Source organism: Gouania willdenowi, chromosome 11 (genome assembly GCF_900634775.1).
Source record: "Gouania willdenowi chromosome 11, fGouWil2.1, whole genome shotgun sequence".
NCBI classification, from domain to species: domain Eukaryota; kingdom Metazoa; phylum Chordata; class Actinopteri; order Blenniiformes; family Gobiesocidae; genus Gouania; species Gouania willdenowi.
The window spans coordinates 11,188,394-11,203,073 of NC_041054.1; the positions used below are offsets into that span (position 1 = coordinate 11,188,394).

The 14,680-nt window shown below is 42.2% G+C and overlaps 1 protein-coding gene across 2 annotated transcripts in view; it reads left to right on the top strand.

Annotated features, from left to right (window-relative positions):
- Window positions 1-5,242: 5,242 nt before the first annotated feature.
- The window catches only part of znf704 (zinc finger protein 704), a 44,566-nt gene continuing 35,128 nt past the window's right edge, over window positions 5,243-14,680 (top strand). For both annotated transcript variants that reach the window (XM_028461951.1, XM_028461952.1), the window contains exons 1-2: window positions 5,243-5,820; window positions 13,998-14,185. In XM_028461951.1, coding sequence (XP_028317752.1) covers window positions 5,557-5,820; window positions 13,998-14,185 — 452 coding nt within the window. In that variant the 5' untranslated portion in view covers window positions 5,243-5,556. The remainder of the gene's footprint in view (window positions 5,821-13,997; window positions 14,186-14,680) is intronic.

The window sequence follows — 14,680 nt, forward strand, 5'->3', positions numbered from 1 at the left end:
CGTTTGAAACAAAATATGAGCAGAATCAAGGTCCAATAAGTGTACTAACTAAAGAAAATGTAACTTTGATATGTTTTACTGTCCACAAATATAAAGCATGGTTAGGAAGAATCTTTGGCAATTTGATAGTTGAATATCGCTGCATGATCAGGCCTTTAAAGAGTAACTAAGAGTTTGGCTGATGTGCATCTAGGCTGGAAATTCTCCAAAGAACATTCTATGCTATGCTAACCCTAACCAAATTGAAATATTTTGGCTAAAATGTAAAGACTTGGACAAGAATCAATCAACAACACAACTCCATACATTTGTTTTCACCAGAAAAAAAGTAGTTTTGGGGTTTAGTTACTCTTTAGCATGTGAAATTGTGTTGCTTGAAACTGCTTAGCAGATGTCGTATTTTGTTAAGTCAGCTTTTTAACAGCTGGAGCTGATTGAGTGTAAAGCAGACAGGGTGGTTAGAGTTCAAACATCACATCGACGGTACTGAACAGAATGAGATGCACCAATAAACTATTGACGCACTGGGTGCACCTTGAAAATCTGTTAAAGAGAAGGATGCCATGTTTTTTTTTATTATTGTTCTGGTAAATGTTTAGACTGTTTACAATTTACAGAGGGCCTGAAATCAGGATAGCCTCCTATTGAATAGTTCACTTTGTGGTTTTAATTTTTTTTTTTTTTTTTTACTAAATGTGTCCTTTTATGTTCTAAATTGAGTTTGAGTTTTTATCCCAATGTAATTTCAACAATATTACATCTAATATTCGCATCTATTAAACCTGATTATTTTTGTGTGGCCCTAAAATTCTTTTGCACAGTACTGATATCTGAGATTTGTGAACAAGGAGCGACATTTCAGTGCCATATTCTTGTGAAATTCCTGCACTTACTACTCGTATGAAGACATGATTTCTTACACAGTGTCTGCGTCTTTTGAGCGCCTTCCAGGTGACTCAGTCTCATGTTTTATGGAGTTGTCAGATGATGTGTTTCTAGGCTGTTCATTGTCAGGTTCGCAGTGACTCAAATTCCTGTGTGTGGGTGTTAAATGGAAGAAAAACAAAAAAAATACAAAATTAATGTGATCTGTGACCACATGGTGAGCAGAGACAAAGACAGCGTTTGATAGCTCACATTACCAAACAGAGCATTACCACGGTTAATGGAGTCATCCGTGTAACCAAAAGTAAAACACAGTGTGGGGGATGATGTCATAGGGAAAGTTTTAATCATTTACGCTGTTTAAATGCATTTTTCTGTCAAACATGTTTCTATGAAAACGTCACCATCATTTTAATTGATGCATCGTGTTGTATTGAAGATTAAGGAAAGTTACAGTTTGGTACATTCTAGCATCCTTTTTTGTTTTCTCTTTTTAAGAAGTTTTCAATTTTTTTTCTTCGTCACTTTTGCACACAAGCTAAAGCCACTCAAACGCCTTCTAATATAATGAAGTGACACAAGACGTTTTGTATTGTATTTTTAAAGGTTTGGTACAAGAAGTAGAATTATCTTCAGTTGGCACTAAAGCACAGGAAATAAATCAGGTACCACATTTATATAATCAACTATAATCATATCCCGAATACACAACTGCACAACTTGAACCTGTATTGCTTTTTAAGTGTTTGTATATCCTATATGTGATAAAATGCCAACAAAGGCTTGTAAATAGTTACAATACTATTTTAACCACTTGTTGCTCACTGTAATATTTATGTAAGCTTTGTTTTTTTGTATTATTATTATTTCTATCATGTCCAGAAGTATGTTGTTTTTTAAAAGTAAGTCCAAACAAAGCACTAATGTGTACCGTATCTAAACCGTTTTGTGTTCAGATTGTTGTGGTATGAAATTTGACCAATTTCGTTTCAGCACTCATTTAAAAAAAAAAAAAAAATCCCTAACAGGGGACAAACATATGGTACAATCTCTTGGGTACAGACACATGAAGAGAAACTTGGTACTTTTTAGCTGAATAAAAGACACAATCAAGAAGAACTCTCATATGTTGTTTGATCTTTAAAAGCTGCTGAGGATGATAACTAACTTAGTTATTTTTTAAACTGTACCTGTATTTAATCTAAATGTTCATGCTATAGTATAAGTATAGCCCCAAACACGCTGCCAAAGTGACATTTCTGGTGTGTCAAGGAGTAAAAGTAGTGCCAAAAACAATGGCGAATGTTGTTATTGTGGCTTTCCATTGAAACCCTTTTTTTTTTATTATTATTATTTTTTATGTTAGCTTCGTCCCCAGTGGCTTTAAAAGTAATAGAGGCTAAAACAAATGGGTTGAGTTGGCTATGTTTTGCTGTAAATAATCTTTTCCTTTTCGTCGCCACGGCATTGGCTTCCCGTTCGCAGAGACTTTGGTGTTGTTTCCGTCCATCAAAATATTACAGAGCTACTCCAGCATTATTCATGTTTCATCTGATGTGTTGGAGCTTGTTTGTGCCTCAGATGTACCCATCCTCATCTGCCTGGCATTGAATTCAGAAATAAAAACAAACCTGATATAGTACTATTGCAGTGAAATAGGATTTATGATGCAATTCTCATCCTTGTATTTTGAAATAAAAAGGAAAAAGTTGAAAAAAAAATCTGCCAAAACTGTCTTCTTTTTTTTTTTTATCTCAGTAGGGCTTTGTCCCCACATATACTGGCTTGGATGCAGGTGGTGTCATTGGTTAGAACGTATTTTCTGTTGATACAAAGCCATAAATGACCTCTATGGAATTGATATGCCAAAGGCGAGGCGTTTTAGTGCCAAATCTAATCAGGGCAACACAAACAGACACGGTAAATAGATGCTTACCTAAAATTACTCATTCTCTGGAGCTGTCTGTGGTGGTCACACACGCACACACACACCCCCTGGAGGTAACGAGCTGAGAGCTCTCTTGCCATTCCACCCTGGGTTCCACTCCTCCCCTAATGAGACCATTTGTTCCCCTCCTATGACCAGCAGATAACCCTATGGTGACGCTCGCCTTTGATCAAACAGCCAGGCTGCTTTTGGCAGTTACGTCCACATCTGTCACTCCACGCTGTCCACTTCCATTCTCTCTGCATGTAAATGTTTCATTTTTATGACATCAATTGTTGTATTTAAAAATACACACATCATAAATGATGTATTTTAATGTAATTGAGTGATTGTATAATATAAGAGTGATTACATCTGGCAAAAAAAACCTTTGACTTAAGATAGCTAATTGTTGCTACTGATACATTTTTCTTAAATCAAGGAATAACAAAAAGAAATAATGCAAATGTTGCCTTTATTTATTGACCTTTAAAACAACTAGATTTGGACTCAACTCAAAAGTAAAGGAACAGGAGTACATTTCTATTGCTTGATGTATTCATCACTTTTTTAATGTATGTCTGAAGTGCAAGTTTCCTGAAATATTTAGCTATTTGATTAACAAAATTATGATCAATCAAACTTTTTTTGAGAAGATTTTTTTCTTCAAAAGTGAGTTCAGATAAATAACCATGTATTTATTGTCTATATCTGCTTACTTTAGAGTGTGACAGAGCCAACAGACAGCTTGACTATGACATGTACACGCTCTAATATTCCTACAGCCTATTTAAAGACTCCAGACAACCTAACAGACATGAATAACACTTTACTTGAAGTTTTATACTTAAAGCTGACATTACGCTGTCATTATCTGTCATTAGCATGAATAAGGTGTTATGAAGGCTTTGTCATTAGGTGTTGTTCTCTAACTTGTGACATATTTGGAGTTATGTTGGTATGTTTTGAGTTAGGTGGAGGGATCTAGTGGGGTTATGTAGGGTTAGGGTTAAGGTTAGGGCTGGGGGTAACGAAGGGTTAAGGTAATGGTAATGAACGACACTTAATGACAGCCTTCATAATACCATATTAATGCTAATGACATGTTTCATGTCATAATGACAGCATAATGTCAGCCTTTATGTATAAAACGTTGAGTAAAGTGTTACCCAGACGTGTGGACTGTGGGACATGACTGGTAGTATGAAGTAGAAGATCCTGTTATTTTAAAACACACATAGTCAGGGTAGTAATGGATAAAAAAAACTTACCCTTCACAAAATGCTCTTCACATACTCGTGTGTATTTGTAGCTTGTAGGTTTGATGTCCGATCTGTGCAGATTTGCAAGTCACTGTCTTTGACGTCTGCGAGTTAATCCTTCGATTTCTGTCCCTTCACGCTGTTTAACAGTAGGTAGCTAAAATGTACCTTGTTGCGAGCAGAATTGTTACGCCCCCTGCGCACATTCTCCCATTTTGCGCTTTTCTCACGGTTTTCCCCCGTGTTGTAAATAAAAGTTGTCATAAAAGATGGCGGAAAATTGGGTCAGAGAGGATCCATGGGAAATTCGTGACGTCGACGCAAACGACCTATAGCAGAGTCAGGAGTCAGGACATGTTTGATCAGTGTAGCATTGATGCTAATTATTGCCAAACTAAACAGCAGTTAATAAAGGTGTCTTGAAACAATAATATCATACTGTATTTGTATCCTGTCATTATTGCAATTAACACTGTTCTACATCTACTTTTTTTAAAGCGCGATAAGTTTTTAAACTCACTCCAAAATAAAGAGATTCTTTACATTCACTGAAGCCGACCATAAAAACCTTTGGAACCTTAACAGATCATAGTCATTTTGGAAGTCCCATGGCGCCTGAAAACTAGGCTACATGCCTGCACATCTAGGATATTGCATTTTTTTCATTATTATTTTTCCTTCATAGCTCTAAATTCAGACTTTTCTCTCCCTTCTGTGTGCCTCACTCCCTCCCTCCTGATCTCACATCCATCCTTGCGTCATTGTTTTGAATGGAGGTGTCGGAGGAGAGGGAGGGAGCGTCGGGGGCTTGTGGAGGCGTGTGCACAGCCGACCAATCAGAGGCCGAGGCGGCCGCCGGACCCGCACATGTTTACAGGCAGCATTCCGCCGGTACTGGTCAGCTCGGTGGGACTCTCCTGTGGACTGGATCACAAAAAAATAGGATCTGGAGTCACCAGAGAGCTATATTTTTACTCATAGTCAGCGGAGTAACATATAAACGGAAGCTTTTTTAAAATTATCAGTACATTATGACACATTTGTGACATTAATGTTGCATCTAAGTAAATGTTGTTAAAAAGTAATGATTTTATCTGGTCGTGTACAAACGTCGTTTAGGGGTTCCTGGTTGGGGGACTGTTTCCGTGTTTGTCGCCGACCGCGGAGCTCTCGGGGAGCAGTGAGGAAAACAAACAGCTCGGACGGAGCGGGCTCGGCAGCCGGTGGACGTGGAGGCTCTCCGGTGGACCGTTTACAGATTTCGGGTGCTAATTCTCAACTCTGTCGGTGTTTCGACGCAGTTTTGTAGTGTTTCTCCTGTGGAGCATGTCGCTGCTTGTGGATAGTTTGTCAGGGCTTTTGGAGCGCACAGTCTGCCCGCTGCGGCTTTTTCACGACGTTGTTTACCGGTTATAATTCGACGTGTAATCATTGAATGTCGCCGGTTTTTCGGCTCTAAACACACACGGACACTTTTCGGCCATGCACACCAGACGTCTGGTGAAGCGGTCAATCCTCGGCAGCCGCGTTTATGCGCCGAGTCCGACCGGGGACGGCGCCCCGGTGACAGGAGTGGTTCAGGCTGTCAAGCAGGAGAACCGGGACGTGTCGGCCACCGGAGCCCGGCGGTCCAGCGTCTACACGGTGCTCATGCAGGACGGCAGCCTCAAGGAGTTCTCCGAGGAAGAGATAGCCGCCGGCTTCAACCACACTGCAGCTAAAGGACCGTTCAAGTCCAGCCTCAAGGTGGGTAACTGTGCAGCAGAGGGCCCCGGGTGGTGTTACGGATCCGCTGGTTACTCCGTTAACTGATGGTGTGTCCCTATTTGCTCCTGTTGATAAAAAAATAGGAAAATGTCGTTCCTTATAGGGGAAAAAAAATACTTATTTCTGAGGCTACTAACAAGCTGAGGTCCAGACATTAAAAAAACCACTTGATTATTAAATCTAAATAACATATTTCCCCCCTTCTTTGTTTAAGATTACGCCATACATTAAAAAAATAATTAAAAATCAGTTATTATGGAGTTATTATTTTGGTTAGAAATCACAATTTTTTTAAAAAAAATTTATTTCGATCCTCTAACTTTAAATGCCTTAAAAGAAATAATTTCCCAAATAGAAAAATCGTAATTATTACTAATCTAGAATAAAAAGAGTAAAATAAAATGTAGTTATCTGATTCTCATTTTGCTTAAAATAAATATATTCTCAACTTTAAAAGAAGGCTTCTCAATGTAAATGTTTGTCTGAAAATGGGCCAAGCATCGAGGTTTGAACAAAAGTACATTTTTGTGTGTGCCACACATGTATATATCTTTAAAGGGCCAAATTTAGCTTTCAGGTTAGATGTTTGACACCATTGCTATGTTTTATTAGCAGATGTTAAATGTAATGATAAGATTGATTTTTAATTTATGTTTCTTAATTTAATTTTTAGTGTGCATAAAACGGCAAATGCTGTTGATTCTTTGCGTCCACATTAAAGGCTAGCCAATATTAGCTTAGCGGACTTCATGATGAATTAATTTAGTGTTTTATGTTATTTTATTGTAATGTATTTTAAAATGACATAATTTAAACATTGTTTACACTAACCCACAAGCATGTTAAAAAACCGCGGAACTCGATCACGACTTAACCTGAGGACCAACAGCGGCGGAACACCGTCAGGCGGGCAGCGCGCCACTGTTTTTGTTGTGCGGTGTTTTGCAGCGTTTAACCGCTTCCTGCACGGAGCGGATTTAACGATGTCACCGTCGCTGCAGCCACAGAGACAAGAGGAGAGGTTTTTAACGACTGACACGAAGCGTGCATTGCTACAGAAGAGCTGCAGGGTCGATTTAAGCACAAATCATATGAAATAATGGGCTGTCATTGCATTTGGCGACGTTAGATAGGGTATATAGGACAAAGGGCTTGCGCAATGTTTATATGGGCTAGTGGGTGGGAATGATGAGGCAAACAAACAAGCTGTGACTGCAGCGGTTTGGACTGATGCAAAGAGGGGATCCGATTTTTTATTTTTATTTTTTTGCTTAATCTTTTTTTTTATCACCAAATATTTGCAGTGCACCAAAACAACAATTTAAAATTACCCTCATACATAATTCCATAATTCCTATATGGTGTGGACTGATTCCACATAAGGCTACTATTGTTTGAGTCTGTTTTAAAAGTAGCTCATGATGATTTCCTGTGGAATATGAAGGAAATGATAAGTTTCTACACACATACTACTTAGTTCTTCTAAACCCAACTTGAATGTTTTCCTGTCACATGGTTCAAAGAGGTGAATCCAATCCAACTCTTGAAAGAAAAACAAAACACTGTTCTGGCACAGGGCAAAGTGTGTGCGTGTGTGTGTGTTGTGCTTTTTATAGTAAGGGGAGTAACTCAGGATTGTGTGTAGCTAAATAACAGCTTTTTATGGTCTGATTTTTTGATTTATACGCCGTCTCGCTTAAAGAGGGAGACGCCTGTGTTTTGGAGCTCCGGATGAACTAAAGCCTGTGTCTTGTTTTTAATAAGCCAGATATTTTTGCTGCCACACTATTTAAACTTTATTTGCACTCTTTTTACTGGATGGCGGTCAAGTGCGAAACCAAAGCTGTCACGTGTTATTCAAAACCCCACACAGTGAGCTGTAAAACACCCAAATGCTATTGTGTTGATTTCAACAAAGGTGAAATACCTATAATACAATGCAAACTCTGCCAAATTTTTTTAGCATTATTTTTTGGTGTGCAATGCTTCTGCAAACGATTTCAGTTTTGCACGATAATAATGTTAAAGTAATGGTGCAGAGGAGAGTTCAGTTGAGGCTGAGGTAGTATTTCTGTCAGCACAATGGTCAAGTCTCTTTCAGCGCAACTCCGTTCCCACTGAGGTCGAAAACAAGCCATAAAATGAGGAGGAGGAGGAGTCTGCTGCTCAGTGTGCATCTGTGTGGCATTTCACATTTTGTGCATTTGTGTTGTTTTTTGTAGGTATGTTGGCCCATATTGTGTTTGTACTTCCAATGACTGAGATCTGACTTTGGGTGAGGGTTGTTTTTGAGAGCTTGATGTTGGTTTAAAGCAGCAGCTGCACAGCCAACAAAGAGGGCACCCCCAGGTTGGCAACGGGTGGCATCCTCCAAAGAATCTGGCTGTTGGCACTAAGCCCAGCACGGCAAACTAAGGACCCCAATTTTTGTTGGGAAAAGGGGGAGGATGCCACTTGTTGACTAGTGCAACTGTGTGTATGTTTTGCATGAGCTAAGTTGCAGCAATTATTTGGTGCTGACGACAGTTCTTTACTGGTTTTATTGTGTCGCAACTTGTTTGTGTAGCGCTAGCCCCAATATGGGGGTCGCGTCAAGCTTGTTGACAGATGCTGAGTGACTCTTTTGTCCTGCTTCAGCAAACCAAGGATGGTGAGATCTGGTTTAGCAGCATCAGCATGAGTCCAGTGCCCGATTAACCCTTATTATTGTCGTCAAATAAACAAGTAGCCAAATCCAATTTTTTGTGTTCTCTTGTGTGTCCGCTTCATAATTGTCCTGAAACTATTCCCAAATGGTTCTTTCATGCACGGTTATCTAGCTCGTGGGCTGCTAATCTTCAATGATTATATGCCTTTTTTTATTGGTAGATAACGTACAGTATGTGCGAATATCACATGTCTAAACCTGAAAATAACAATAACGCCATTAGCAACAAAAACAATTTTTGGGAAGAATTTCTGCTACTAAGATACTGAACGCTCAGCACACTAACAAAAGGGAAGTTCACACTGGGTGAATTTCTGCAGGAACAGGAAGTGAACTAATGTTAAGAACAGAAGAGGATTGAAAAGTGTTTTACAGTAAAAAAAATTACATTTCAAACAGTAACTAAACCCCAAAAACCACTTTATCTGCTGAAAACAAATGTATTTGGGGTTTTTGAAGTGTTGTTTGTTGATTGAACCTAGTCCAACTTTTTTCAATTTGTATTCGAAAAAGTATTTGGTGTATATTTTGTTGTAGAAATGTAAGAGTGACTGCCCTCTATTGGTTGAAATCTGGCTATTACAATCAATACAATTTGCTATTGGCTTGAGAAATATGGTTAGTGACATTTTGGTGGCTTCTTGCGTCACAAACCACCAATTTTGGCTCTTCCCCTGTTATAAAAACTAGCACCTGGGGAATCTGTAATCTCTGGTGAGTAGGTTGGATTGAGATAATTGTGAATAGAAAAGTAAAGTGAGTATTGAGGGTAGTTGGCATTACTTAAAATGGTCTTTTATAGTACAGACTTGGCATTTGATTGATTTTTTTTTTAACTTCAGCCAAAACCCTTTAGTTCTATTTCATAATATTTTGGTGAGATGTCCTCACTATGTCGCCTCGGCTACATTCCTCAGAATACCTATTTCACTTTGCCAATCCTGATTGGCCGGTGAAGCGTATCAGTCCGACGGGAGAACCTCCCACCTCCTATATGAGGAGGGGACGAACACGTCATTCTTAAATCTCTTCTCCTGTCAGCTACCTTGCATATTTTTGGCTCTGACCAGTTTAACTGTTTGCAGGTGGGATTTTCTTCTTTTCTTGCCGAATGAACGCTGGCAAGGCTAATACCGAGCTTAAGACCACACCAGGTCGGAAGGTAAAGGTTTAACAGCACTTACCTCGCTGTGTCCTTCGCTGCCGCAAAGCGTGAAGCTCTTGAGCTCCAGCTCCGGCTGTCTGCTCCCTCCAAACGCTGTTTGCTCCGTCGTGCACGTTGACCCCAGCAGCCCGTTCAGCGCCTGGTGCCTCCACAGAAGACTGGCGCAGCTTCTGAGACCTGAGAAAGGTTCCTCTTCCCTCCACACAACGTCACGGTCCACGGCTCCAGCTGGGGCTCTCAGCAGAACCTGGCAGATTATCTCCCCCCTTGACGAGGATGTCCTCGTTATTGACTGTGAAGAATTTGATGGGGACTCTTCCGACCCACCCCTCTCAGGGATGGGCAAAGGATGTTCGTCACTCCGGCCCGTGGTGGACTGCTTTCCTCCTTCGCTCTCCCTTTGCCAAGGCTCAGTCCTCTGATGACTGGGAAGAGACGATGGCTGTTGCCCCCTCCTACATGTCCACAAGTACGCACCCACAACACGTCAAAAACAGAGTGATGTGCTCATCACTCATGCCTCTGAGCCAATGACCAGTGGCAATCCTAAATGTGAAAGCGTTGTCTGCCACAATAAACAGGGTGATAGTGGTACCCGTTATCTCCATTCAAAGGGAGGCTTCGGCCCCCTTCTGGTCAGAGACGGCGCTCCTCCCGTGGTCACTCTGTACCCCAGAACAAGCAGTGCATGCTTGCTCCGGGGATATGGCGCTGTCCCGCCGAGAGGGGGCTCCTCCACTGTGGGAGCATTCCCTCTGGGGTCAGATGGCCGGCCGCCGACAGGGGCTCCACTGCGTCGCAGATGGTTTCCCCCCTCGTGTGTGGCCCGCCGCCACCAGGGGGCTTTGCCACTGATGGGAAAGCCTCCTGCGGCTGTGCGTCACCGCTCTTGAGTTCTCTGGCTGCATGCAGCATGTTCCCAGGAGAGGGCGCCACCATTCTGCTGACTACACCTCTCACAGTGAGGTCACCGGAGCGCCCGGTCCTCTCTTTCCTGAGGATAGACAGATGGAAGGCGCTCGCAGCCCCACCCTTGGTGTTAAGGACGTTATCGAAGGGTTACAGACTGCAGTTTGCGCCTGTCCCTTCTAGTTTTGCTGGCATAGTGCACTCCTGAACCCGGGGAGATTCAGCGTTACAGGAGGAAATCGCCTCTCTGCTGCACAAAGGAGCAATCTCAGTGGTCTCCAAACTAGGGGCGACCGGGATCCGTCCCATCCTTGGTTTTACGAGCCCTGAACAAGGGTCTCAGGAAATACGCTTTCAGGATGCGCACGCATTCCTTCTTCCTACGTCTGGTACGTTCAGGAAAGACTCGTTCACGTCTGTCGACCTCAAAGATGCGTATTTCTACATCCCGACATATCCTCCTCACAGAAAGTACCTACGGCGAATGCCCCGCTAAGGAGGCGGGGCATTCGCTTGGCCACGTATCTAGACGATTGGCTGCATACATGCATCCTGCTGTATCACCTTTCCGATCTCAGATTCCTCCCACCCTGCACAGGGTGAGAGAATATGGCCATTCCCTGATCCTAGTGGCTCCCCACTGGGTGGCTATGCACTGGTTGGTTGAGATTTACCAGCTGCTCTGTGCTCCCCCTGGCAGCTCCCGCTGCGCAGGGATCTGCTGTTGCAGGCAGGAGGCGTGGTTTTCCATCCACGCCCAGAGAGTTTGGTGCTGTGGGCCTGGCCCCTGAGTGGCGCAATCTGTCGGCTGTAGGGTTATCACAGAACATGATCTCTACCATACAGAGCGCTCAGGCCTCCTCCACTAGGTTTCTTTATGACTCTAAGTGGAGGGTGTTTGAGAACTGGTGTCTCCAGGAAGGCCACGTTCTTTTCAGTGCCCAGTGGGTGTGATTCTGTCATTCCTGCAGGGCCTGATTGACAAGCGCAAAGCCTTTTCCACGGTGAAGGTGTATTTGGCGCCTGTCACGTGGGCTTTGTGGACAAACTGGCGAGACAGCATCTGCTGATATGCAGATTGATGGTTCCATCATGGGATCTGGCAATGGTTCTGGAGAGTCCTAAGGGACCCCCGTTTGAATTGATGGGTGAGACGGACCTCAAGTTTGCCTCCCTTAAAGCTGTCTTGTTACTGGCTCTGGCTTCGGCCAAGAGGGCCAGTGACATAAATGCGCTCCCAGTGTCGTGCGCTCAGCTTTCCCCAGGTGATGCAAGGATCATTCTGAGACCCAACTTGGCCTTCATGCCGAAGGTGGTGGGCTCATGTTCTATCATTGACCTGCTGTCCTTTTCTACCTCACAGGGTGAGCAGCGGCCTCATTTGTTGTGTCCTGTTCGTGTGATCCGCACTTATATGGACAGGAGGAGCGGTCAGCTGTTCGTCTCCTGGGCCAACCCCGTAAGGGGATGCCTGTCTTTAAGCAACGCCTGTGACACTGGGTGGTGGAGGCTATTCCTTTCGCTAGCTCGAGTCAGGGTCTGCAGCCGCCTTCGGATCTGCGTACACACTCAACTTGGGGACTTGCCACATCCTGGGCCTTGTTCAGGGGAGTGTCTGTCCAGGACATCTGTGCGGCGGCGAGCTGGTCCTCACCCCCTCACATTTGTCTCTTTAATGCTGGATGTATGCTGTCCTGATGTAAGCAGGCTCCTCTCCCCTGGGCTGGTGACGCTCGGTAAGCTTGTCTGCACTACGGGAGTTTCCATATCCCATAGTGAGACATCTCACGAAATATTATGAAATAAAACTATAGGTTACTTTAGAAACCCCGGTTCTATAAGTAATATGAATGAGATGTCTCACCAGACTCACAAGACTGCCTTTCTTTCTGGAACGAGGAGAAGAGGTTCGCTTACTAAGAATGACGCTCACCTGTTTTCCTCTCCTCTTATAAGAGGTGAGAGGTTCTCCCATCAGACTGATGCGCTTCACCGGCCAATCAGTATTGGCAAAGTGAAATAGGTATTCTGAGGAATGTAGCAGAGGCGACATCCCGTAGTGAGACATCTCACTCATATTAATTATAGAACCGGGGTTATGAAAATAACCTATAGTTATTCTTTAAAAATGCTACAGTTGCTGGTTTATTTTTGTCAGTTTTTTGTTTGTACATTACTTCTCTTCTGTGATGTAAAACATTATTTTGGGAAACAAAATTAAACCCCAAGGATTTAAAAAAAAAAATATTTAACTGTGTTGGTAAATGTTGGTGCATGTCGGGATTATCCATTAACCATCACATTCATTCCTGATGGATACTGTATTATCGGTGCCTAACTGCGAACAAAGAAACACATGCATTAATGTTTAATGTCAAGGATTTCATTACATTCTTTGTCATAACCTTTGACCTGTAAATGTTTAAGTCCTAGCTCGATCTAACGTCAGTAGGTTATATATTTGAGTTGATGGGAGAGAGCAGGACAATGAGAGGCACAGAGAAGAGGAGGTCTTTTTGTTGTGCGCGCGCACACACACACACACACACACACATCAGTTTTGATGCATGCGGCTCTCGTTTTGCAAACGATCGGGCATGATTCTCAATATCCTGGTTCTGTGAAATGCTGTGATTTATAAGGCTGCTGAAAGAATGGAATTGATGTTGGTTTTTAACTGCAGATTAGACTCATCATACCTAATCTTCCTCAAGCCAAAGTAATCCATCTTGTTGTTTTACACAAGTCTGTTTCCACAGTGCGCCTCGTGCACCGCTGAGCACTTATTTTACCAGGCAGATTTTTCTAAATGTATCTCTTTGCTTTTTTTTACTGTTTGTCCTGATTGGTAATCATATTACTTCCCCCAGATTTACTGTTTTGGGGCACCTCAGGTGAGCCTGCTTCTGTGTGCGCACACAGTTGTTTCTGTATATGGCTTATTGGCAGATTATTTGTGTCACTTTTGCTTGGACTTTGAAAACTTTGCAACTGTAGGAATTTTAAGAAATATGGTTTGTTTCAAAATAAAAGCTCATTTGAAAGTTTTATTTTATGAAACATCAGCCCTTTGCCAGTCAAATCTTGTTTTTACAACCACGGTGAAAAACAGAGCCCATAGTAAAAATTGTAGAACAAAACCATACTTGGTAATAAAACTTTTCTGATTCTGATTGAATAATAAAATCGATCATTTTATTATTAAACTGCAGTAGAATGCATGAAATAAACATAACTCAAGGCATGTTGAAAAAAAAAAAAAAAAACAACAACCTCTACACATGGATTAGTCACCATTATTGTGGCCTATAGCTGCATCGGCACTGTGATTATTTTTGTTTGGCACTAAACTATTCCTCTTGCATCCCATTACAGCACAGCTACAGTAATGGTGCTCCAGACGGTCAAAAGATGGAGGGCGGATGCCTGAGCCCGGAAACTGTGGAGGAGCAGCGGCTCCCTGATGGCAAGCGCGTCAGCCGGGACCCCGACACCAGCTCAGTGTCCCTGCTAGAGCAGAAGCGCAAAGTGGTCTCATCCAGCATCGATGTCCCTCATGCCAGGTGGGACCCACAGTGTTTATTTATAGATTCCTAAGCATGTCACTCACAGTTGAGAGAGTGAATGTGAACCAGGCTGAGTTCATTGAAAGTTTGACATAGATGTGTCATCGCACAAATAGGGCACAGGATATATGATGATCTGACATGTTTATCCTACTGATCCTTGAAGATTCTTGGAGATCGTTGATCACAATGCAGTTTGACAGGAGACCCATTTTTACCCCTCTCGTCAGTAATTCTTTATATCTAGTTAAATAATCAGTCCTGTATTCCTTTATGTCCATTTCTAAAAAGTTTTAAACTTGTGAAAAAAATCAAAATTTTGGGATAGTTTAACACATTTGAAGCCATATTAAACTAGCATGAACTAATGTGAAAAAATGTGTGGGAGAGCAACTGTTGCTTTCATATTTTGCTGAATGCGGGGTACGTAGTCCATCTGATCCTTTTCCTTGCAGCCGACAACTCTCCACAACTGGAAACAATTATTACGTA